The 27,344-nt window shown below is 39.3% G+C and overlaps 1 protein-coding gene across 1 annotated transcript; it reads right to left on the reverse strand.

Annotated features, from left to right (window-relative positions):
• Positions 1-37: 37 nt before the first annotated feature.
• Dbx (homeobox protein Dbx) lies at positions 38-14,801 on the reverse strand. The gene is made up of 5 exons (XM_086829631.1): positions 14,147-14,801; positions 9,888-10,583; positions 9,391-9,495; positions 9,215-9,318; positions 38-972 (listed from the first exon to the last, which is right to left on the reverse strand). The coding sequence occupies exons 1-5, from the start codon at positions 14,691-14,693 to the stop codon at positions 187-189; spliced, it is 2,238 nt and encodes a 745-aa protein (XP_086685757.1). The 5' UTR covers positions 14,694-14,801; the 3' UTR covers positions 38-186.
• Between the last annotated feature and the right edge of the window lie 12,543 nt (positions 14,802-27,344).

Below are 27,344 nucleotides of genomic sequence, written 5' to 3' on the forward strand. Positions count from 1 at the left end.
CCTTTCTTTTTTGGTGAAAATAATAACAACCGCTTCATAGATTTTTCAAAGAAGTTTATTTCGCTTGGGAATTTAAATTCGAAAAAATATTATACACATATATTATAAATACAATAATTTCAATGCATCAATAAATTTACAATTAAAACGTATGAGTATATTTACAGGGCCTGTCCAAGATCCGAATCACGTCACGCTGATCTCCTCATCACTGTCCGAGTTGGAGTCGTCATAGTCATCGTAGTAGAGCTTCATGAAATCGGAGCTCTGCTGATGTTGCTGCTGCTGTTGTTGATGTTGCTGCTGCTGCTGTTGCTGTTGCTGCTGGTGATGATGATGCAGTTGCGCAGCTGCTGCTGCAGCGGCCAGTTCCACCTCCCGCATGGCACTGAAGTGTGGCGAGTGATGGAGCTGCTGCTGCAGTTGCTCGAACCGCCTCTGCTTGGCCTCCTGCAAGCTACTCTCCAGCTTGAACTTGAGATCTGCGGCCACCAGTTGCTTCTGCATCTCGGCATTGATCTTGGCCTGAAACTCCGCGGCACTGCTGGCAACGCCTGGGGGCGAGGAGGTGGCAGATGAAACCGTATTGCCTGGTGTCGCCGCCGGAGTGGGCGTGGCCGCATTGCTAGTGAGAAGCGGCGGCGGTGAGCTGATCTGAATGCCATAGCCCACCGAAGGACTGCTCCGGCTACTGGCGGATTGCGGTGACTTAGGAGTAACAGCTGCCGCCGGCGGCTCCTCCTTGGCCACAGTGCCCGGCAGTGGGGCCGGTGGAGGTGTGGCACTTCCGTTTGGTGACAGTAAGGATGGGCTCAGTGGCGTCAGCGGGCGATCGCACTTGGCATCGCTCAGATCTGGATTGGGATTATTCTTGTTGGGCAACGTCTGGTCCCGAGAACCACCGCTGGCCAGCAGTTCACGCTCCTTGGAGTTCCGCCACTTCATCCGCCGGTTCTGAAACCAAATTTTCACCTACAAATGAAAGGAAAAACCAGGTTTTAAAATGGGATTTTCAATTTCATTGAAAAGGGTAAATTAAGGAGAGGCTGTCGTCCAGCAGATGGAAAGCTGTCCGGAGCAGGTTTGGAGGATTACAAAAGGGGATGACATTGGACATACAAGCAGGGAAAAGTAGGTATTATATCATCATATACAATATATATTCAATGCCATACATTTATATATTTAAAGTACAACACCCCCATTCTCCAAGTCTATATAGTTTATCAACTTTTCATGGTCATTCGCATGGACTGTTGAGTGTGTGTAGTGTGTATATTTTATTCGTTCCACGTTGTCCGCTTTCGGAAACTGAACTTTTCCGTTCTACCCGGCGAAAACTTTTCTGTGGCAAATTGAATCTCCGGATAAACCCACTCAGATCCAAACATTCATACCCCACACCCTTTTCATTTAGGCGATGGTCGTGTGTGTGGGCGTGGTCATGGGTCTGGGGGCAAAAGTTTGAACTGTACTGCCATCGCCAGACGCTGGCCATATCCATAATAAATGCAAATTAGAGACATTTTCCCCAAAAGCGGCTACAAATTGATTAGAGGCCGTACAGTGGAATAAAGGTATTAAATTGGATTAAACAAGACAATTTTAAAATGGTAAATAATAATAATAAAAAAAATAATAATAATGAATATGGAATAAAGAATATTTTTTAGAAATATTTATCTTAGCTTTTGATTTAAGTTGTCATAAAAAATCTATATTTTAAGTGAGACCTTTTCATTTTTGCCATATTTTATTTAAAGCTATCATCTTTATTTATAAAACCCTTGTATATATTTTTCTTGAATATAATCACAATATTTTTGTTTATTTTCTCTGCACTGTGCCAGGCAAAGTTGGTCCAGCAAAAATTCTGCAAGTCTTGTTTCTCACATCCTAGAGCCAGTGCCCCTTTCCCAGACGACCTGATCTCATCCGGAGGCGGCGGTGGCGGCGACCCATTGCATTTGACAGGCGAGAGAGCAGGACGAGAGACACTTGAAGTGGATTGCAGGACTCGTCGGGCCGCATCCTTGGTCCTTCCACTCCTCATCGGTGAGTGCTGTGTTTGAGTTATTGTGCCGGGGGTTGTGTTCTATTCGCTCGTCCTGGAGCTCGTTGTTACTGCGTGCCTATGACACAGCAGGACACTCGCACTTTGTTGCAAGCCAAAACAATTTGCAACAATTTATGGGGAGAGCCCACCCAACACCCACCACTCAACACCACCCACACCCTGCTAGCAATTAGATTGTGACTTGATGTGAAATTTAAAGCAAATTGATGCGTGAAATTGGAGAGGGACCACCCCCCTCTACTGGTGATTAGATTATTTATAAATAAATAAGTAAACAACGGCAACAAAAAGCTGCTGACATGTTAAACAAGCGATTAACCGCAGAGATTTCTTGGCCGAGTATCCTTGGGAATACTCCCCTTCCCCCCTCTGGTGGCACGTGGCCGCCGAAAATGTTTGCGGCTTTCGGCTTTTGGTTTGCTGTTTCGCTTACTTCCGGTCATTGAGTTTTTTCAGCGTCTGTCCCTCGGAAAAGCCGCCCTCCCACCCTTCGGCAATTGAAATAATAAGCTCAGGCGGCGATAAGATTAATGATTATGGGTCCAGAAGGCCGAAAGCGGAATGGGATCTTGGACCCAGCCACCGTCGTCATAGTCATCGTCTGTTCCTGATGGAAATTAATTATAAAGCGTGCAATTTAGTATACCAAGGAGCGCGAGGCGGCGTCTGGAGATTTCCGTTGCCTTGTTTAATGAGCTCGAAACTGTGATTATTGCCTGCGGCGAGGAGAGCTACTCTCTCTGTCTTCTAAAAATTATATAGAACCTGTTCTAGTTAACTCAATCGGTTTTATAATTACTAACAAATAAACCAGTGACCACGTTTGGGGGAAATTATAAACTGCCATTGAGAGTCACGTTTAGTCCGGCTTGTTAACAAATATTGGCCATGTAATGAGTGTTCTCTCTCTCTACTTCCCATAAAATCACAGCGTAAACGTATAATTATTGTCTAACACATAAAATATTCCTTATCATATAATAATTAAAATTATGCAAATATTTGTATTTGCCGACGCAAAAACTAAAATTCAATTGTTGTGTTATTGTTATTGTAATTAGCAAGGGGGAGTAGTGGCTGTAGAGTTTTGGGGTTAATGGAGTATTAAATTGTTTGGAAATAATCAAGGATAATATTTTGCTAATAGGTTTAAGTATTTAACATTACAAAAAGATAAGTATAATGTATTTGTATCAGTTAAATATAAATTAATATCCTCCCATGTATTTATCCAATTACTTTAAGTTCACTCTATCTTCTTTATTAATCTAGTTACTTCAAGTTGACCCATTCCCTTTGATAGCCCACATGTAATCACATCTCCCTCGAAATGAAGTTCTCAATCTTCGATGCTATCTCAAATTCCGGCTAAACGTTTTGCCACTTTGTTAAAGAGTCCAAACCATCACAGTTTCAGGGATATACTCCCCCAATGGCAACGGCACTCGCCGTAGAGCCCATTCCATAGACAGTAAGCCAAAACGATAAGTAACATATTTTTCTGACACGCTGCCAGCATAACGCGCATAGAATTTGTTTGAAGTTTTTATAAAGCAACCCAGTAGAGTTGGGATATAATGGGCGGCAATCCTCCCTTCTGCTATATATATACTTTTTTTCTTCCGAAAATTGACTTTGGGCAATGAGCACAAGCTGTTGTTTGTGAGGGAGGATAGAGTCCCGTCTCGTCCTGCTATATCCCGACTTTTGCCAATCTCGTCCGAGGGCAACATATGTTAACTAATGAGGCTGGGCTTTAAGGGAGGAGTTCGTTCGGTCGTCGCCTTCCTGTCAACCCATTTTCGGGCCCCGCCATGTCATTCGATATGCTGCGTAATAGCGTATTAAATAGTCTGCTACTATTTGCCAAAGTCATTCCAACAGCAGTTGGCAGTGCGTTTTGGGTTACTGGCCATGGTCCATTTGGATTGGACTGCCTCCACTCTGCATCCTCTCCGACCCGGCCCGCTTTTGTGGTTATTGTTTTAGGGGGAATCTCTACGGAGTGTTTGCAAAATTTCTTTGGCTTGTGGCCGGGCGAACCATTTATTTAGCAATTTGTCAACAAATTTATTTTGTAACCAAAGCTGCAAATGATGGGTTTTAATGTTTCCCAATTGGTTTTTGCCAAAGAGGGTTGCAAATTGGCAAATTGAAATGAAATTTGAGTTTGGAACATTAAGTGTTCTTTGATTTGTGGCGTTGTAAAAGTTGAATAAGATGGATTTATAAAATGATATTTATGAAACCTACGAGGTATGGCAAGCTACAGGCTTCAAGCTATTTAATGCAATAAAATATATAATTTTTATACTTCAGCAGGGTATATCAATTTTGGATAGCTTCGGTAGCTTGTAAAGCTGTGAAGGAATCATTTCCGACCCTATAAATCATATATATTCTTGATCAGCATCAACTTCCGAATCGATCTAGCCATTCCCGGTGAAAAAATAATTTTTTCTAAATTTCAAAATTTTATAAAAAAGTTTTATAATTAAAATTGTCAAAATTTAGACAAAAAATTGAATTTTTTAAATTCAAAAACGCAGCATGCAAATTTGTTAGAGCTTTAAAAACTAACACAGAACAGCTTTTCCAATTGAAATAAACGTATTTTTGGCCTAATTATGATGTTTGAAAAACAATGATTATTTTAAAAAATTGTCTGTTTTTATACCATTTTGCAGGTTATTATAATTTTAGTAAGAATTTTTTAATAACATTAACAAACGCAGAATGCGGATTTTTTGGCGCCTTAAAAACTAACACAGAACAGCTTTCCGAATTGAAATTTATACGTTTTTGGCCTAATTATGATGTTTAAAAAACACTGATTATTTAAAAAAATTTCCTGTTTTTATACCTTTCTTAGGGTATTAGTATTAATCAGAAGCTTATAACACAATGAAGGAATCATTTCCGACCCTATAAATCATATATATTCTTGATCAGAATGAACAGTTGAATCGATCTAGCCATCTCTTGGGGGAAAATAAATTTTTGCATTTTTTTCCAAAATGTCAAAAAAAGATAAGGGGTTACATCATTAAAATTGTCAAAATTTGGCAAAAAATTGAATTTTCTAAATTCAAAAACGGAGTATGCAGATTTGTTAATCTACTAAAAACTAGCATAGAGCAGCTTTCCGAATTAAAATGAATTATTTTTTGGCTTAGTTATGAGTTTTTTAAACTATGATTTTTGGGAAAAATTGTCTGTTTTTATCCCCCTTTGCTGAGTTATATTATTTTAGCCATGTCCGGTCAAAATTTAAATATTGAAATTGAAAATTTAAATATTTTATATGGGGTTACATCGTTAAAATTGTCAACCCAACTTATACAACGTATCTCTTAGATAAATAATAAATATATAATATATTTATTAGACATTTCTCTTTATCCTAGTAATCTCAGTTAACCCCTAAGTTCATAATCTTAAATCACTTTCACAGTGTTTCTCTAACTAAAACCCTCTTCTCGGCCATTAAGGGGCTAACAAGGCTCATAAAAACCAAAGCAAACAATACAAAAGACCAACCCAGAGATCGAGTGTTAAATACTCTACGGATTTCCCCCATTCAGGGATTATTATTTATTGTGCAGCTTGATTTAAAGCCAACGGCCAGCTTCTGTCAAAGAAATCGAAATCGGGGAATCGCAAACCAAATAAAAAACCAGAACGATGCAACCGTCTGCTGTATGTGGAAAACAGACAAAAGACAAGGCAGACGAAATGGAAAATAAAAATATTTATAACGTGAAAATGCCAAAAGTGCCAGAGAGAGAGTGTGGGAAATGGTTGAAAATTCCACAGTTGATTGCGAAAGCGTTGGCGGGAATTTCCTTTATTCGATGTGGCGACCGAGGGCTGCCCGATTTTTTCTCCCCTCAATTTTTTCGACAAATCAAAAACAGACGAATTTGTTTTGGACATGACACTTAAAAAGTTGCCGGGCGAGAGCGAGAACCAAAGCCAGACACGTGTGTGTGTCGGGGGTGGCTTTAGCTATTGCTATTGCTTTCATAGAGCCATCCTGTTCTTCATTCCTAGTCGTCTATATATATATATATATATATATATATTCCGCGATTCCTTTGTGTATTGATTTAAAAATGCAAATCACATTTACGCCTCAAGATGTTTTCATTTCCGCCGCATGGTTTTGGCAGCCGCCAGCGGGCAGAGCAAGCTCTTTCTTTTCCCGGGATTCCCACTTTCCCACTTTCCCGGTTACCCGCGCTTGGAGTGTCATTAATGGCAATTAAATTTATAGCCAGCGGATTATGAGGCTGGTAACTGTCAGTCGCAGTTCCCGTTGAAGAGGGCGTGACTGATGGCTGGAGTGTGCTGGTCTGGGTTTTATTTTTATTTATTGGGCATAATCGAATAATAAGGCTTTGATTTAAAAGGATTTGTTCTTTTCTTTAATTTATTCAAATGGGGAATTAGAAAACTTATTTCGCTGGGGCTTTAATTTAGTTGCTAGGCAAAGACTTTAAATATACTCATTTTAATCCCAAAACCCTTAGTTAATACTCCCTAAAACGTGACTTGCATCCGCAATTTGGAGTTAAAAAATGCACAGAAACCGCGCCCATAAATCGACTGGCAGCGAATTTTTCGAGTGCGTTTGTAAAAATCGCAATAAACGTTGCAATGAACAACACTCGAAATGATGAATCACCTGGCCAACTGGTCAACTGCCCAACTGAGAGCTGGGCATCATCAATGCAACGTTTGTCGACCGCAAGGCACGCGACACAAAATTCCCTCTGGACAATGGCCCAAAAGGCTCCCCTGCCAATGCTCTCGATACTCGAATTGCAGGCAGTCAGTGCAGTGTGCGGTTATATTTATGACGCGAACTGTGCAGCAAAGTGAACAACAAGCGATCCGCAAAAAGTGCAGCAAAACGAAGGAGGCGGCAGGCAGGCTCTTAAATCATGTTGCATACAGCTAGGCGCAATGCAAGCCACTCACACTCGCACCAACACTCACTCTCGGACACATACATATATACCCACTCACACCCACTCAACCTGTGACACTCGAGTGTGAATATCCGCACTCGTTCATCACCCAAACTACGTACCCAAGGACCTCAATTCTGCACACCCCACACTCTCTATATATATGGGGCTCGTTAATGGAGCTACCATCGCCGCCGGCTGCCCAACACTTTGGGTGTATGTGTCCCTGTCCGTGTCCGTGTCCGAGTCCCTTGTCCTTTGTCCTTTGTCCTTTGTCCCTCAACCCATATACTCTGTTCAGGAGCTTCCAGGGTTCCAGAGCCACCGCAAGCTGGACACCCGCTGCGATTTGATTGCGAATTTTTCTGACATTTTTGCACATTTTTTGCCACGGTCGCCAAACGAGCTTTCTTTTAGCTTCTTTTTTCAGTACTTGGTTTCCCTCTCGGTCTTTTGTTTTTCCTGCGCCTTCGACATTTTCTATTTTCACACTTTGACAAACTGCATTTGATGAATGCTTTAGAAGTTTTCCCTTCATATCCTAGAATTTATAGCTTAGCTGAGGCCAATAATCATAAAATAATAGTTGAAGTTGCAAAAGGATATAACTTTGAATGGTTTTTTAATAAACTTGAATGGGAGTTACTGGTTTTAAACAAAACCTTTATAAGTTTAAAAATAAATTCTTAAAATAATATTATATATTGCTAAACATTTTCGTAATTAGTGTAATTCGTAAGAAAGTAGTCTCTCTATTTTTCTATTTGTGACACTGACAGTATACTTCAACACTGATTTATTTTGACTAAAGTAAATACTATAAATCTCTAGTGCTTACAGCAATTAAATAAGCCTGTAGTCACGGTGTACATAATTTACTATACATGATAAATTAAGATTCCGAGCAATTGTAGCTCAGGGATCTTACACAATTTTTATCTTTAGACATCAGTTACACTTTTAGGTTTGAAATACGGTCGCTGGCATTATGTGTAGTATATATTTTTCAGACGCGGGCATTATAAGATCATTAGGCTGTAAATGATCGATCGTTCTAAATGGGTTCAAAAAAAAGGGGCGTGACTTATGCAATGAGTTGATGAATTCATGTTTCGAATGCAAACTGGACACGCTTATATTGTGCAATTATGAAATTCTTATGAATCATATGCTAGAAGAAAAAAAGGAGCTGGACTAATTTGGCATGACATTGTCAGTCATCAGCATCATCAGAGGGATTCGGGATTGTATACCGACCCATTCAAGGGATGACAACTGCCGGGGCCTGATTGAGTTGTGATCGATTACATTTTGACAAGACCAAATTGGCCACGCAAATATTCGCAGCCATGTGAAAATGCCTCCGTTGTTTTTCCCTCTGCCCCTGGTCATTTTTTTCCCTTTTTTTATCGTTATAAGTATTGTCAGAGTTTTACAAAAATTAATTTAATTATTGCATGACTCGGAAAGGGACCTGGTCGATGCCAGTAGCTCTGCAATCAATGAAAGCTGTCTGCGTCTCAGCCGACATGAATTTCTTATGGCTCGTTATAATTTCATTATACCTCGACCTCGGGGACTTGGTGTACATATATCCGTATATATATCACGGGGGATATATGTATAAGAAAGCGACTGCGCATTTCAAGGAGAGACCGCCCTCCCATTTTTTTTTTGTTTGGCTTTTCTGCCATTTTCCCGTGCGCAGCCATTGCCAGAGAGCTTTCCTGGGCGGAGTTTTGTCCGCTTTTTGTTTCGGGCTTTCCTTTTCCAACGACCTCGTCGCCGTCGTCGTCCCTTTTGTTGTCTGCTTACTTATTAAAGCTGATGCGAAAAGTTCGCCAAACTGAATTTTCATAAGCGGTTTCCATATATATAATTTTATAATGGCTTCATTTCGTGCTTATTATGCTTATTGATTTTTTTGTTTGTCTCGAGAGCAGATTGTTTTTGGATGGCTTACACCTAAATTTAGGGAGTTTAGTGGATAAAGTTTAGGAATTAGGCTAATTGGGTGTTTTTTTAGGGGCATCATGTGGAGTTATTCTCGGGCTTTAATGGGGATTTAATGGTATGTGGAGTAGGAAAATTAATTAAGTCAAAGTCAAAGTCAGGTAAGATAATATATGATATGTAGAATTAAACAAAATATACTGAAACTAACCTGAGAGTCTTTGAGACCCAGTCGCTCTGCTAGCTTTTTGCGATCCGGCTTGCTGATGTACTTTTGCTGCTGGAATCGCTTCTCCAGACCCTTCCTCTGAGAATCTGCAAGTAGCAAGAGTAACCTCTTAATCAGTACCCCCTTTCCATGTGCCGAACTCCCCCCATTCTACGCACCTGAGAAGACGGCACGTCGCATCATTCCACGACGAGGCTTGCCACGCGTCGAATGGGCCCAGGGGAAACCCTGGCCCGGAGGCAGGGGAAACACTTGGGCGGCAACTGCAATTGGGAAAAGGTGAGGGGGTTGAGTCCAGAGGGAGAGGAAATGCATTAGACCAAAACACTTGTTAATGGGCCCAGCGGGAGGGCGATCTAGTCGGAAGTTGGGAATGTGTCGTCACCACATTTGGACAGCAATTAGGGAGCAGTACACTTGGAAATAAAAGCCAAGTATGACAAAGTTATGGGGCTTCTATAAAGCTTTCAAGTAATAAAAATAAATTGGAATTTTTACCAAGTTAATTTAAGAACAATATGTTCTAGTTTTTAAACGGATAGTGCTAATTTTGACAGATATTTTTCCAAAATTTGCTTTACAATTTAAATAAATTTTTTTTTAAGTATGGAAACGTCACATCTCCAACTCCAACCTTAAGGGGAACTCCTCTTACCACTCATGTAGGGATTCCGGCAGTGCGCCAGCAGCGAGTGAAGGTGCGGGTGGTTAAGGGTGTGCGGCAGGAAGGGTGTGGGTCTGCTGGGCATGGGCTTGGCAATCACTGGCGGAGGAGGCGGAGGCGGCGGCGTAGGATGGCCACCACCACCTCCTCCTCCTCCTCCTCCGGCTGATCCCAGCATCTGGTGCTGCTGCTGCTGCTGCTTGTCTTGCGTTAATCTTCGATTGGCATTGTCCTCGTCCGCAGCTCCCATTTCGTGCGGTCGCCCATCCTGGCCAGAGTTAGCAGTGGGATTGGGGCCGCCGTGATTGTTGTCGCTATCACTAATTGTGCTGCCAGGTGACGACGACGAGGATGCGGTTTGCGGCTGACAACTATTGCCGGGATGCTGTTGCTGCTGCTGCTGTTGCTGTTGCTGCTGATGCGGCGGCAGTTGATGCGTTAGAAATGCGGGATGCGGAAAGTGGGCGTGCCCCGCCCCCGGATGATGATGGTGATGCTGGTGATGATGGTGATGCGGATGCCCTGGATGTCCTGGATGTCCTGGCACTGGCAACTGTTGGTGCTGCTGCTGGTGGGGATGCTGTGGATGCTGCTGCTGCTGCTGATGGTGTTGGTGATACTGATGTGTGTGCTGCTGCATGAAGTTTTGTTGTAGATAAGGCCATATATGCTGCGGTTGCATGAATTCTGTAAAATCGGGTAGTGGCAAAGAGGAGTGGTTATACCCATTAGTGAACCATTTAATGTAAGAGTGCCCCACTAAGCAGTTAGCTTTAATTGAAAGCATCCCCGAAAGTATGTTTAAATAAATTGTTTAACCTTAACAAATACTGAGGGAAATCTAGTTTATAAAGAACAACTTATTGCTAATTGACCTCTTAAATGATTTCAATTTGTTGTTTTCAATTTCTTGTAGTTCCTGAGATATTATTTTGATTTGAAATTATGTCAATTAATATTCTCTTATCAAATTAATGTAATTCCCACAAAACCAACATTACTTTGAAGTGTCAAATTGTCAGGCTTGGAAACAATCTGCCAAAGCCTTTGTGACAGGGGCTTCACACATTCCCAGAGCAGGAATTCAGAATCTTTGGAGCGTGTTATGTGCTGTCTTGGCAGTTTCCCAGACAGGAAACCCCCTTCCCTGTCACAGACACAGGCAGACAATGGGTTGTGAAATCTGCTTTGAAGTGTCAGTGTGAAGTTGGCATAATTAAGCCAAACAACACAAGCGCCAGGATAAAGGACTCGACGCACACTCGCACCTTGAGAGCCAAGTTTTGGCGCCTTTGAAACGCAGGCAGCCGGATGTGTGCACATATAAATATATATATATATATATGTATCAAGGATATCAGGATAATGGGGGTAGCTCCATTTGGCTGCATTTCATTTTCTAATTAAACACCCCCCAAAAAAGGCAGCCATTGCCAGTCCCCATCTTGTATATTTCTTTCTCTTTCTCCTGACATCCTGACAGGCGCTCCAGGATATTCGGGATATGATTTTAATTCGATTAGAGAACCGAAACAATTAACGTATTAACGCCTCTTTAGTTTCGGCAGTTTTGTATGTGCGCGTTGACTCCTGTGGCCAACGGCGGTGGCTCCCCCGAAAATTTCCATTTATATGTATATGGATACCCGATGCCGGATCCTGGATCCTTGTGTGTATGTGTTTGCGAATGATGTGGCACATGTGCGCCTAATGAGCGCACAAATTAAGTTATAATTGTTCGCCTTTGTTTGTTTTGTTTGTCGCGCGGTTTTCCAACTGTTTTCTGTATCTGCATCTGTGTCGTTGGCAACTTTTTGGCCCCTTTTTGGTTTATGGCCCCTGCAAAAAGTTCATTTTGTGGTTGGCTTACTTCTAAGCAAAAAGCAATTTCCGTTTTAGCTGTGCAAAATTCCCCAAGTGGATCATTGATTGGGATACGATGGCAATTAGTTTGAAAGTTCGGGGGAAAAGTCTTTATACCATTTTTGGAGAGTATACTTTCAGTTAGAAGAGTGAAACTCAGGGAAGGAATCATTTTCGACCCTATAAATCATATATATTCTGGATTAGAATGAACAGGCCAATTTATCTAGGCATGTCTACAAGAAAAATAAAATTTACCAAATTTTGTTAAAATTTGAAAATTTGATAAGGGGTTACATCGTTCTTTTTTCCAAAAATCGACAAAAAATTGAATCATTTAAATTTGAAAACTGAGTATGCAGATTTGTCAATCTAGTAAAAACTAGCATAGAACTGCCTTCCAAATTAAAATGAATGATTTATTGGCTTAGTTATGAGTATTTTAAGCTATGATTTTTTGACAAAAATTGTCTGTTTTTATACTCCTTTGCAGGGTTTTATTATTTTAGTTAGAAACTTATAATTGCATCAACAAACGCAGTATGCAGTTTTGTTAGTGCTTTAAAAACTCGCACAGAAAAGTTTTCCAATGCAATTGTCTGTTTTTATACCTTTTTGCAGAGTTTAACTTTAGTGATAAGATTGAAACACATTGAAGGAATCATTTCCGACCCTATAAATAATATATATTCTTGATCAGAATCAACTGGCGAATCTATCTAGCCATGTCTAGAAAATAATTTTTTTTTTTTTTTTAATTTTGAATTTGAAAATTTTATAAGGGGTTACATCGTTAAAATTTTCAAAATTTGACAAAAAATTTAATTTTTTTAATTTGCAAACTAAGTATGCAGATTTATTAATATGATCAAAACTAAAGCAGTAAAGCTTTCCATATTAAAATTAAAGCGTTTTTAGCTGAGTTATATTGATTTTAAATTTGGTTCCTTTAAATTTGGCTCTGGCTTTTCGAAATTAGTTTCCTTTCTTGTTAGGATAGTAAATAGTTATAGAAAAACGGAAATATATTATGCAAAATATGTGACAGTAACAGGGGGAAAATTAGCAAGGTTTCATATTATATTTAATATAAGTTATATATTTATTAAATATAATTAATCTATCACAAAAACGTACTTAAAATGGTAACAAATTATAATTAAGCATTACCTTCAAGAAACGAAACTCTTTTTAAAAGCAGACTATATTAAGATCTGTGTTTCGTATATGTCTTATTATGTATTTATATTCTCGCCAATTCCTCCATTATTCTATAAAATGAACCTTATATCATTTAAATAAGCACTGCAATTTCGTTTCTAGTCATAAATTCCTAAGTTCTATCAACCAATTTTGCCACGCTTTGTCCATAAAAAATTATTGCCGTTTCTGCATTGATTTAACCCCAAAATATTGCCAATAAAACCTCATAAAAAAAGCCATAAAATATAGTAAATCAGAATGCCCGGCCCACTCATTAATATGAAAAAACTAAGCCGCGTTCCGATAATCACATGACAATTAAAATCCCACAATCCCGATACTAGCCGCCGCGAACAAAGCAAAGGACTTCATTCAAATGCTAAAAAAAAGAAGGCCAAGGCAAAGCTGTTACATTGACTGATGGCCAATTGGTTCCGCCTCCTTTTTTGTGTCCCACACACACCCCAGAGAGGAAGCCGCACATTGCTCATCCTCAGACTCAGCCTCATCCTCATCCCCATTCTCATCCCTTGTTATAGCACGCGGCCGAGGATCGCATCGGATCGCATTGGATCGGCGGTTATATCTCTTCGAATCCTTGCAGAAGTCCGAACTGGTTATGCGGCTTTGTTGCTTACGGGGCTCAGCTCAATAATTTAAACATGATTAGGTCTGGTTGTGTTTTTACAGCCTGCGAGGCTCAGCGGAGCAACGCCCCGAGGGCTTAGGCCACAGACAATAAAATCACGGCGTAAAAACCGAAGGCAATAAACTACGTACTGAAAAATTCGGAAACTTTTCCGTCAGATTGTTATTCTTTTGGCTTTTCATATTGCAATTGTATGTTTTGTTTATGTTCGGCATTAGCCACGGCAAATTAATTGCCAAGCCTTTTTAATTGTATTCTTTTGAGAGCAGCCTAAGGCAAGGAACCTAATTGGAGGAAACTTTATCTCGGGGAATAATAATCCTTGGTTGCCACTTAAGAAATAGAATAGGGTTAAGATATGCAAACTAAAATATTCAGAACAAAAGATACTTTTATCTATTGATAAATTCAATAATAGTAATAAATATTCTCTCTTGCCAATATATTAAATTTTTATAAGTTAAAAATGTAAGCTTACTTTAGGAAACGTAAATATTAATCGTTATCCACATTACCCAAAAATCGTAACACTTACCATTCCTGACCCGGACACCTTCCCGGGTATCCCCCAGAATCGCACTGACACTGAACTTAAGTATGGGCTTGCTATTGCTATCCTTGAGAATGGTTGTGCCCACCGCCGGGCTGCTCGGATCCTTGGGCTCCACCTTGGGCAATTTGATTGCCGCGGGCTCGTCCACCTCGGCCAGCTCGTCCTCCAGCTCCAGCTCTTCGTCTAGATCCATATGGGGCTCCTCATCGCCGACGCTGCCTATGTCGGCTACGATTTCATCTGCGGATGAGTCCTCATCCTCGTCCATCTCCTCGATGCTATCAACACTCTCGGCCCGGACTTCGCGGCACTTATCACACTTGTAGCCGCGCTTCGAGCAGCTGCAGCTCCTATTCGGACGCTCCTCGACACAGGAGGCGGAGGAGGTCTCCGTTGGATCCGCGGGATCCCTTTCCCGTTCACGTTCCCGACGCGACAGGAGCATCTCGCTCAGGCTGGACTTTAGCTGGCTCTCCGTGAAGGTCTGCTGGGCGTGCAGGAGACTGTCCACGAGGAAGGCCGTAGACATAACGTATTTGCCGTATTTTTGCCGAACTTTCTATATTTTCCGTAGCGTATTTCTTCCCAGGATATTCCGGATTGCCCGCCGTTCGCGTCGAGTGCTCAATTCGAACTGAACAGGCCTTGGTTTATTATCCTGGCAGGCGCAGGTCGCAGGACGCAGCATCCCGCGGCCCAGGATATCTGCTATCGGGGGTTGCTCTTCGGTGGTTGGTCCGTTTCTCCTGCCCAGTAGCCTTCGCTTATGTGGCGGCACGTGATTTTCGTCCTTATATATAGGACTCTCTCGCTCTGGCCCTTGCTTTGGCTCTCTCTCTTTCCCTGTTGTCGTACGAGTGTCCTGTTTAGCCTTTGCCTGCTACCCATTGTTGTTCGCTTTTTATTTGATTTTATTTGTGTGAAAACAATAAAAATTTAATTTTCTTGTTTTGTTGCCGTTGCCTTTGCCACTCGCTGCCTTGAACTGTGTGCGCACATCGCAAATATCCTTACGTTCTTATTAGATTTCGCCTGCTATATTCCACAGTGTGGCACAGTGGGGCATAAACTAAGGATTTATAATTAATTAATTATTATTAATTATATATTTAATAAATAAACATATTATACAGATAAATAAGTTTACGTATTTATTCTTAATCAGGGGTATCTACTTAGGGATTTCATATATAAACATGAACCTAAAGAATTATTTATATTTAACAAACTTGAATATACAAAGTGAATTTCAAATGTTTATTATTATGTTATTAAATATATACTTTATACTTCTGTCGTTTCAAAATTATAGAACAAACTAGAAAGATAACAAACTTCGGGAAGTTGAAGTTTATATACTCTTTTCAAATAAGTTATATGATCGAAAAACCAATCATACCTAAACTTTAAATATACGCATTTTTGAATAGATTTTTATATATTTTGTATGATATATTTTTCCGACAATCAAAGAATAAAAAACTCATAACTAAGTCAAAAAAGCATTAATCTTAATTCAGAAAGCTGTTCTATGTTAGTTTTCAACAGGTTAATAAATCTGCAATTTTTAAAATAATACATATTTTTAAAACGTAAACCTCTTTTATAGCAGTGTACATAAATTAGCATCATATATTTTAATAGAAAAACTTGATTATACAAAATTCATGGAAATGTGTGCACCATAATTTGAACTGGACGCCAACTCGCCACCACCCACCCATCAACTTTTGAATTTGTCCGCGCAATTTGTTGCAGGCACCAACGGAACGTAGAAAGGCAGAAAAAAATGAAAAAATTAGAAGAAATAGGAAAATCCTGAGGCAAAGAGCCAAGGAGTCAGTAGATTAACTTTTATTATGACCGCAAATTAGTTGTCCTCGTCGCCGTTGATGACGACAATCGAGTTTATCGACAATGATGACTTATTTACTCTTGGGGGTCGGAAGCCAAGTAAATGCGAAAATGGCTGAGCAGCGCGGTTATGTAAGCTTAGCAGTACCCCCATCTAGGAGCTAGGATGTGTATGTCCTTTTGGCCTCTATTGTGCCAGGACTACAACACGCACACATAGAGACAGTGCGAGAGCGAGAGCGAAGAGCAACCCTTGTGGCTTGGGAGGGCGTGGCCTCACTCGAATTGGAAAGCCATCATCAGGATCTGAAAGGAGCAGAAGTGCTCTCCACAAAGGGAAGAAGTGCGAGCACAAGGATAACAAAAGCTCGTCGTTCTGGTCGTTGCCTCTCCCCCTCCGTCTCCAATTGCGATTGTTTTGCGCTGCCATTTGTGGCTTTTTGCTTTCATATGAAGCACGCCTCAAAGGATTACCCCGGGATCTACCAACCCTCTGCCAGCCCCTCGCCGAAGGATTCCGTGCTTCTTCTGCTGGCAGCGAGTACATAAAACATGCTCATATAAGCGTATAAATATGTGATAATAATGATTAAAAGTTCTCATCATGCCATCATCATTTATGCAAAGGATTTCGCTTTCACTGTGTGCCAGTGTCTGTGTGCTCTGAAGAGTCCTTACATTTTTATTTGGCACCGACACATGGCTTAAGCTGCTGAGTATTTTCCATTTTCCGCAATTTCTTTGCGGGGGAATGGGGGTCTTGCTTTGTCGCCAGCTAAATGGGGAAAATGGAAAATGAAAAATAGAAAATGGGGAAATGGCTCTCTGCATTCCGAGTCGCTATCTCCATCTCTTTTTGTAGTTGCCATAATATGAGGACAATTATTTGATAAGTGGGTTGAATGTGCACCAGTTTTTCGCCCCCGATTTCCCCCGTCAGCATTTCCCAGCTTCCGTTCTTGGTTCCATCTGCCATTGTCATGGCGCTGCTTTTTGACAAATGAAAGGGGTCACCAAAACAGGCTTTTGTTGGGAAACCCCCATCATATATATGTATATAGACAAATATATATTTATATATATATATTATGCCCAGTTTGGAGCGAGCAAACGGGTAGGTGTTGAAGACAAACTTTTAATTGTTTTTCACAGAGTGTTGCCATGGTCTGAGTTTATATTTTTCGTTTCGTTTTTATTTTTTTAATTTGTTTGCCGAATTGGAAATATGTAAATGATGTTGTTTGGCTCTGCATGTTGGTAGATTATTGCTGTTAACGTTTGGCTTTTTGCCTGGGCTTTGTGGGTCCTTTTCTCTTTTAAGCTTAAGAAGCTTGACATGGTAGATAATGGCTGTGTGTTTTGGAGAATTAACATCAAAATGGATGACAAAAATCTGAGAAAAAACCTTTGAGGTCCAGAGATCAAAGTCCATGTGAAGTGATCATTGTACTTTGATAGAGGGTTTTAATGACAATTACATTTGTATATTTAGGTATTGGTCTTATGTTAAGTGGGACAGAAATACTTATCCTGATCCTTCCAGATGAGTTATAAGTAAGTATTGAACAAGAAAGATATCTGCCAGCATATATCATCTTCATGTATCAAAATTAAATCAATATACACAGATTTATATTGAATATTTAAATCTTTTTTAAGAACTTATTATCTCTTCACAAACAGATGATGCCTTACTTATGATATTACCAAGGCTTGTTATACCTTCCTTTCAATTTGGAAATCAAAGGCCAAAGCTCATGAGCCATGACAAGTTCCAGCTAACTTCCTTTTGGAATCCAGTTGTGCACCGGAATACCCTTGCAGGTAAATTCAGTTGGCCAAAAATTCAAAGAGTGCCACATGCCAGATGCCACTCCAGCTCCGAGCTCGAGTAAACAACTTCATGGGGAAGAATGTATGTGTGTGGAATCGAATGCCGTTGACAGCCGCATCATTATATGGATATCATTATCGTGTATCGTCGTCTGCAGGGCCCAGAAAAGAGAGAAAAAAAATAAGGTAAAATGTCACAAGATGCTGCAAGATGGGCGGGGATAAATGCGTGGTTGAGTGGATTCGTGGGTGGCTCTATAGCTGGCTGGCTGACTGGCTCGGTGGCAATATAATAAAGCGCAAACATTTATACACGACACTCGATGCGAAGGACGGCGATATAGAAAAAGCATTCCGGCCAAGTTAACTGTCGATATCAGCTGCTGCCACCGCCCACTTTTGCTGGCGCACTCGCAGCCATGAAATGAATGCGAATTCTGTTTGCCATCGATTTTCAGGACAACGTTTATTATTTTTATTATATTCGCCGGGCAGCTAGAATGGGGGAACTGAGCAACTCTCTGTGATGGGGTGGCTGGGAAATTATGGGCTTTTCATAACGTTAACAGTCGCATAAATACGCTCTTTGTGTCAGCCAAGTAGAAAAAATGCGATAAAAGATTATAAAGTGTGTGTGTTGTCGTTGGCTTTGGGCTTGGGCTTGGCTTTTGCTGCCCAGTGGGTGGGTTTTTGCCCGGGGATCGGAGTTCGTACTCGTTCCCGGCACTGGGCGGCGACATCTGTTTCCGACATCTTTTAATAAAATTTTCATCTTTATTACAAAACGATTGTTTTATGCGCTGGCTTCTCCTCCCATGGTCCTTTTCGTGAAGTTTAACTTGAACTTGGACTAGGCGACGGAAGTCCTTCAGCGAAGTCGCGAAGGAAGTAATTAGAATGAAGCGATTTTAAGTTGCCAAGTTTTTTGATACTCTCGTTTTTACACCCTTATAAGTATTAGGTATTATAAGTTTAGTCAGAAGCTTGCAAAACCGTGACGGAATTATTTCCGACCCTATATTCTTGATCAGAATAAACTGCCGAATCAATCTAGGCATGTCCAGTCAAAATATAAATTTTTAAAATTGTTAAAATTGTCAAAATTTGGCAGATTGGAAATTAATGCATTTTTAGCTTAGTTATGACCAATTTTCACTGTCGAGGGTATAGAAATTTCGGATTCCCGAAATTAGATTCCTTTCTTGTTTATTTTTATTTTTATTGGGCGGAAAGTTTTCATTGCGAAATGAACTGAAGTTCAGTTTATGAAAATATTTTGCATTTCATTCATTTTATTACTTTATTTCACTTAATTTGATTGGACTACTCTTCTTTTTTTTTTGCCCCATCCGTGATTGTATGGAAATAATTGCAAACTTTATTGGTTAATTTATGAAATTTACACATTTAATGGCTGTTATTATCGTGTGTGTGTTTGTGTGTGCGGTTGGTTGGTAGTTGCGGTTTTGCGGCGGCTCGTGCATATTTATTTGTGTTTGAACAAAGCGGTCAGAGAGTGTCTCGTTGACTGGTGAAGTGGTTGTTAAAAGCGGCCAGTTAGGTGTATAATGGAGAATTCGTGAAAAAGGCCTAATTAGTATGGATTTATCAAATTACTGATTTATTTAGAGCTAATTAAAATTATATAAAATTTAATAATAATATAAAGATTTTCATAAAAATTTTCAGGTCGTTCCTATGTCAGCTATATATATGTATATATATAGTCCACCGATTCGCCATGCTCCGACTTATATACTAGTAAAATTATATCGAAGAATAACTTAAAACGTTTATTCCAATAGCTTAAATTTGTTCCAAAACACATCTCTCACATCTGTGCATATGATTCCCAACTGGTTCTAACATCCCCGGAACGAAGTGACTACTGCTGGGCAAGTCTCAGAAATGTGTTGTGTTACAAAAGTTGCAAGTCATTGTTTATTAGTGTTCAAAGTTAGGAACTGATTATGCATACTTACTGGTTATAGATACTTACTGGTCATAGTTACATACTGGTCATAGATATTCACTGTTCAGAGTTACTTACTGACCATAGTTAATTACTGATCATATTAACTTAATGGTCATAGATACTTACTGTTCAGAGTTACTTACCACTCATAGTTACTTACGCACATCTGTGCATATGATTCTCAACTGGTTCTAACATCCCCGGAACGAAGTGACTGCTGCCGGCCAAGTCTCAGATATGTGTTGTGTTACAAAAGTTGCAAGTCATTGTTTATTAGTGTTCAAAGTTAGTAACTGATCATATTTACTTGCTGGTCATAGATACTTACTGATCATATGTAGGTGCTGGCTTGTCATAGATACTTAATGTTCATTGATACTGATCATAGTTACTTACTGGTCATAGATACTCAATGTTCATTGATACTTACTAATCAAAGTTACTTACTTATCATAAATACTTACTGAGCATAGTTAATTACTGATCATAGTTACGTACTGGTCATAAATACTTACTTATCATCCCCGTTTATCTGGCAGTTATATTATATATTATTCCTATTATCATAAAACTAAAAACGAAATCCTATAATAATAAAAGTAAGTTGTGAATCAAAAAAGATAAAAATATGTTAAAAACTGTAAAAGTTATTAAATTAATAAATTTATATTTTAAATAAATAGCCTTTAAAGTCTATTGTTCTGCATAATTTTTTACCCTTTCACAATTCTTTCTTGCCATTGCAGTTCCCTGACCTCTGATGAAGTGCCCTGCCTGCTTTTTGATGGTAGACCAAAAGAAAAATATTTTTGCATTATTATTTTTTGCAATACTGTTTTTTTTTATACTTTTTTTTACAGATGAACTTCGTTGATTTTTGATGTACGCATGGGGGCGCCGATTAAGCCAACTGGAAAATTCGCATAGCCCTGGTTGAGAGCCTTTCCCCCAATGGTTTTCCATGGACTGGACTTCCCCACTGCCCCACTACCGGAAATCGCGGCAGCAACAAATAAATAAACAAAGCTTTAAAGGGAAACTCCGACAAACAACGCTGCAGTGTTGCATAATTTTACAACCAAAGACAACGAAGGACCAAGGGACGGATGAAGGCAATTAATATTTTTTATTGCATACAAATTGCATAATTAGTCAAAACTAAATGACAGGACACACAGGCCCACAGACCCAGAAATGAAAAGGATAACAGCGGCAGAGAAGCGACAAAGGAAAAGGGTAGCAGGCAACAAATGTGTTGTTGTGATTAATAAAATTACACGAAATTGCAAAAAGGCCGAAGGAGGAACACCGGAGGCACAAGGGATAGCAGGATACAACGAAATTTGACAGCTCGAAACAATAATAACGGAAGCAAGCCCACAGGACTCGAGGAGGGTTGCTGTTACTGTTTACCCGAGAGAGAGATCCCTGAAAAAGGCTCATCACTTGACGCTGCGGCCAAGGAGGAGAAATAAAAAGGACGAGTAGAAGCGGTTTCTTACAAACGTGTGAAAGCCGGAAAAAGGGACCACTACTTGACTCGACGAGGCATAAGAAAGGAGTCCTTTAATTAATTTGTATGTCCCCCTGTGTACTCGCTGAGTTATGTGACTCTCTGTGGGCACTGAAATCACGATTCAAGGTGTGTGTGGGCTCAGCCAGGCGGAAGTAAGTTGGGAATTTATATGACATAAATCGCCAGCATCGGGAATAATTAGTCAAAATATATCTAAAGGAAATTTATAGATGTCACGAGGAGTAAACATAAAGAAAAGACTCTTGTTTTCTATACAAGTTAAGCCATTCAAGTTAAAATCATATCAGAAAAGAGTTGAAATCTTGGATATATTATCAGTAGCTGTTGGTAAATTGTTGTAAAATAATTTTTAATTTTAAGAAAGTAAGTAAAGCAAGAAAACCCTCTCATATATTATATTCAATAGACTAAACTGGTTAACAGAGTAAATATGAATATGCTTTACATTATGACTTATTAATCTTCAGAAACGAACTTAATTTATTTTATTTCTCATTTATTTTCTCAATAGATTATTCAATCACACGCGTCATTCTGGGAAATTGATCTCCCTTCATTGCCCTGAAACGTTAATCCCTTAATAACTATTACCCCATACAATAACCTGCTCATATTCTCAACCAAAACTTATTTTCTTTTCCCTCTCAGCTGTCATCCAGTTTGGCGGAACCTGAGCCTTCGATTCGCATGATCTCGTAACAAGTTGTCAGGACTAATTAGAGAGTTGCGCCAGATGACGCCGCCGCAGCATCCATATTCGCCCCTCAAAGTGGAAGTCTTAACCCCCGGAAAGTAGCATCAATGTAACGCCTAGTTAGGCAACAGATTGCGTTGAAATGTATGCAAAAGGCTGGAAATTAAAACCACCACCACACAGGACACGGGAATAAAAATCAAGGCAAGGACAAAGGGATGCCCGCCGACACGGTGCTAAATTAGTGAAAGGGTGACCCCGATTTATTCAGATCGCATGGGGGATTATCAATGGGAAGCAGCAATTGGATAATGAAAATAAAATTCGTTTTGGTCACGTGCTTAGGGAAATATGAAATGATTGTTTATGAAAGCCCAGGAAATGCCAATCTTCGAGCCATTTCTACACTAATTTCTAACTGAAGAAATAAGGCCCGATAAAACCAGTAGCCAATTCAATTAACTTGGCTGCCAGTGCAGTTGAAGCCAGTCGTTGAGTGAAGGCCTGCGGCCGGAGGCGCAACATTTTTAATTAATCCGGAGAGTGCTCCGCTTTCCAACCGATCCCAGCTCGAAAAATCCAAAACCATGGTGGGCCAGCACCTGGTGTACTTTTTAGCAAATCCATTGGCTGCATTTCTGATGGACATTTGGCATCTGTTTCTGACCGAACCATGCCGGACGAGGTGCGTCAAACAAAGTTCCTGCATTTGCCAGGCTTTGGCATTTTGGTTTTTTCACTCATCACAATTTTTGATTGCACAATTTAATTTTCATTTATATATATATTTTTTTTTAATATTTTAACCACCACACTGTTTGCATAGGCAAACGGAGAAATTAATATTTACATTTATGCAAAATAAATTCCCAGTTTTTATTTGCTTTCGCAGTTGATTGACATTTGCAGCCGAAGGGTTGAAGTTTCTGTAATTAGAAGAGAATCATATTTATTTTTGTTTGTTCAGTTTGAGGTAGGTTGGAATCGCCACACAAATTAAATTATATCATTCTTGCTGGGTAGAGGCTATCCAAAAGGTCACACAAAAATGTCTCGCCAACTATATACATACATAGAAGATGAAATAGAATTTAGTTTTCTCTCGTCTCCACGCATAAATGTCTGGTATGCTATCATATATGGAGCTTTTTGTGCTGGTTTACGCATGCCAGCAGGTCAGCCGCACAGTTCAATTAAGTCTTATTAAATGTTCTTCAAAAAATCAGGGGCGGAGTTAGGCCTTTTAAGCATAAAATTTTAAAAATTTATAAGGAAAAAGCCCCTCTAAAACATGTTTAAAGACAAGTATTAAATAAAACCTAGGCTAAAATAAATATAGATTTATAAAATACGTTTTGTGATTTTTATTTCATAGAAATGAATGTATGATATATAAATTAATTTAATAATACAAAGGCTGAAAGCTGTGCAGGGAATTGTATTTATAATTTTGTATTATCAATTTAAATCTCTAAACCCTCACTCCGCACTTGATTTTTGCAAAAAGAAATCTGAAATTGAGTGAACCAAGGGTCGGGGCACGTCACTCAGTCGACTTCGAGGCTTTTGTGCGTAGACAGCAAGCAAAAAAGGTTCTTAAAAAAATACAAAGAGCAGAGTTAATTAATTGCGACGAGCAAAATTATATAAAAAAAACTATTGCATAATATGGTAACAACAAGCGGAGCATAATTAAAAAGCTGACAATGGGAGAGGTAATCATGAGCATCGCTGGCAAGGACCTGCCATGGGTGAGTGAAGTGCATATATATCGATCAAACTGAATGACAATTGATTGAGTGCGGCGACGATAAACAAAATAAAAAACAATAAACACAAACAGTGCAATAAATATAATAAGCTTTACCGCAATTTGTTGACCCTTAACGTAAGTGGAATTGAGGTCAGAAAACCCCGGCGACCTGAAGTTATGGGTTAATGTTTTTGGTGCCTGCCTCTTGCCATGCCTCGCACATTGCAATCTCAGTTTATATTGCCATTGCCTGACGTCATAAAACCCGTTTTAATAATAATTAATGTTGGAAATGTTTAATTTTAAGACCATTTGTTAGTAGTTTACAGTTGGATCAATTATGAAGAGGAGCTTGTGCCAGTAAATCCCCCCTAAGAAATTAACGATATTACAGCCAAAGTAGGTCCGCAGGCAAGCTTAGTACCCTTGACAGTAATTGTTAATTGCTATGGAAGTTCCGAGTTAATTATAAGGGAGAAATTTAATTCAAAGTTACACTTAAACTATGGAAAATCTTGTTAAACCTTGTAGAGCAAAGTTGCAAATAGGTAACGCCCCAGTCGATAAAGGGGCGGGATTTTCAATGTCGAAGATTAAAAGGTTCAAGAACTTATCTGGAACTAGTCGTTATTATGTAATCGATTTACTATGTTAATATACGTCAGTATGATAATTGAATTAAGTAATATTTTGCCTTCTTAGTAACTTAATTTTAATCTAAAAGTATTTAGAGAGATGTATATCTTTGAAATTTAAATTTTGCATGCCTAAAAGTATGCCAAAATGAGGCTTAATTTTAAACATATAATCATTATGCTGTTAACAGTGCCATGCTAAGAGATTAAATATATCCACAATTAATCCCCAACTGAAATAAGAAATGTTTAAGAAATGCGAACCATTTTCCACAAATTAAAACATCAAGTCTGCGGGTAATTATTTCCATTTCAACGCCTCCAAATAAGGGCAAGGGGAAAAACTTTTCGTTTTCTTGGCTGCGTTAAGAAAGAGATTTGTGTGTGTACTCGGGCTGAGTTGCCGCATTCTGGGCCTGCAGGGCCAATGTTGTCCTTCAGGCGGTAATTGAAAGAAACAAATATATATATATATAAAGAGTTGGCCAACAAGCATCCCGTTCCGTTGTTGAGCCAACTCCTCGGGCTTCTAGGCCAGTCGTCTGTGAATTATGGCCCTTGGAGCCCAAGTTGAATATTTTGTAAGTCCGCTAACCGCTCACCGTCTCTATATATGACTGTGAGTAATTGAATTAATGGATATGTAAAATAAAAAATTACGAACAACTATTTCTGCACTTCACGTCATATTTTGGCAATAATTTTGGGGTCGTCAGTATATTGTTTTCGGCTAGGTCATATTTCATGAGTCTGGCTCGTGCTGTCTGATTTCCGATTTACTTGGCAATGAGAGATTCCGTTTGATCTTCTCGATCTTGGCTGGATTTTGTGGGCTAGGTTAAATCTCTGGGGCCTGACACTCGAGACCTGTTTTCGTTTTCGTTCAACCAACAGGTGAATCAACTCTCAATGTTAAGGATGAATGGTGTCTCGTTCTGGTCACACCCTTGTCGCACAACAAAGTACAATGAAATACGTTTGTTTCAGGTTCAAAGTTCATATTTAATTTCGGCCCATTATGTGATAGGTATCCAGACGAATCTGAGCCCAAGATTCCGTGCCCAAGTGTCTGACAAACAAACTGAAAGGTTTGCCATAAAACTCATTAAAGGGCTTGGCTCGGTTCGAAGTGCAGGGAATCGTAGTAGATTCTGATCTGAGCCATAATGATATTACGATGTCCCATCTAGTTAGCAATTTGGTGTGAATTGAATCTTGAATATTAATAGGTACGTAAAAAATCTAACAAGCAAATATACACTCTCAGCTACGTCAATTTAAAGAAACATGTATGCTAAAATCAGGCAATCGAAAAATATTAAAAAAATATTTTCTGAGATGAAAACGAGTATATACTGGGTGAGACTTACTTAAGTTTTCTAAGGAAGATCAGAAAAGTGTATGGAAATTGTTTTTAATTTGGCTAATAGACACCCTAACTATTCCCTATAATATACGGATACTCTGCTCAATTAATTCATAGTTAAAAAATATGTAAAGGGTAAGAGTTATAAGCTGTATTTTAACAACTCTGTTATTCACTGACTTCAAAAAAAGCTGTTGAACTTGGCAGAACACATATTTTTACGTGGAAAGTTTGCAGATAATTGAATATAATTAATGCGAAGCAAAGGGGGTTTACCAAAAGCACTTAAATCGTATAATATTTATACTTAAAAAAAGTGTTGTATTCTTTTAAAAGGTAATATCACACATTTGTCAAACAAACTCAACATTTCGGTCTTAAATTAAAGACAATTCTCGCTTATTTTTGGTTGATTTTTTGGCACTTGTTCGTTTAAATCTCAGTACCAAGTACCGAACATGATCATGCTGTTAAGATCGCCATCGCGGGCACTTAAATCGAACGTGCCGTTAACTAATCACCCATTTAAACTCCAACTCCGACTCTGACTCCGGCAAACTTGAACTTGCAATGAGTGTTAAAACAAATGAAGAGGCTATGTAAAATAAAAAAAAAAATAATAAACTAAAACTGTGACAAAGACGGAGACAAATTCCTCTTGCCATTCAAGTGGAGCGACGTCTGCCACCGCGGTGGCTATTTTGAATATTTTTAATGTCCGCCGTGGCCTTTTCCGCAAAATGCTGGTAATTATAATTATAAGCAATATAAATTAAAATTTTTGTTTGCCCAAAAACGAGCAACGACAGCAAGTTGCCGGACAACATGTGTCGACGCATTGTCAAAATATAAAACATAGTTTATGTTTCACAACATCTGCAATTAAGTCGTTCTTGCCGACTGCAACCTTCGTGGCTATTAGATTAAGGTCTTTTGGGGCCAAATAACTGCAGTGGCATCCTTGGCCGGTAACCGTACTAACTGACTCTGACTGTGTGTGTCATTTGTAAGCCGTGCGAATTCCGGACTCCACGCAGTTTGCCAAGCACTTGAGGATCACATTGAGTGCCTTACAGGTTTGACCCTAAATTCGCATTGAACTGCGGCTAGAACTTCCTTTGTTGTGGCGGCAAAATGTGCCACAAAAAGAGGGAGCTTCCGAGTTCCGGTCATGCTATTTAGTGTGCTGAAATCTAAAGTAAGCAAGGCGCTGTCATCAATCACCATCGCTCAGTGACTCAAACGCAAACACAGCAAAAATATTGACTTGTAAACTATATATTCTGAAAGTATTATTATTTATATGAAAATCTTAATCTTTACTGAATTACGACCATGTTCTTGCTTAGATCTGTTTCGCTTAATTCACTTTCCTAACATATTAAATATTACTATTAATAGTTCGAGAAAGTTATGATCTAAATTAACTACCATATGTCCTTCAGCATTGCTCATAGTATTTTATGACCAAGTTCTTGACATCAGGTTTCTAATTAAAGACATCTATAGTTCCCGTCCCGGGTGAGATAAACA

This window comes from Drosophila serrata, unplaced genomic scaffold, assembly GCF_035046125.1.
Source record: "Drosophila serrata isolate PLE 108 unplaced genomic scaffold, ASM3504612v1 contig_217, whole genome shotgun sequence".
Classification (NCBI taxonomy): Eukaryota; Metazoa; Arthropoda; class Insecta; order Diptera; family Drosophilidae; genus Drosophila; species Drosophila serrata.

Bases quoted from the DNA above. Each gene is read 5' to 3' on its own strand.
- Dbx (XM_086829631.1), bottom strand. From the start codon at position 14,693: ATGTCTACGGCCTTCCTCGTGGACAGTCTCCTGCACGCCCAGCAGACC. The intron at 9,319-9,390 runs GTGCGTAGAATG...TGCTACTTGCAG, and splicing joins GCGACGTGCCGTCTTCTCAG to ATTCTCAGAGGAAGGGTCTG. The intron at 973-9,214 runs GTTAGTTTCAGT...TTTCATTTGTAG, and splicing joins TGGGTCTCAAAGACTCTCAG to GTGAAAATTTGGTTTCAGAA.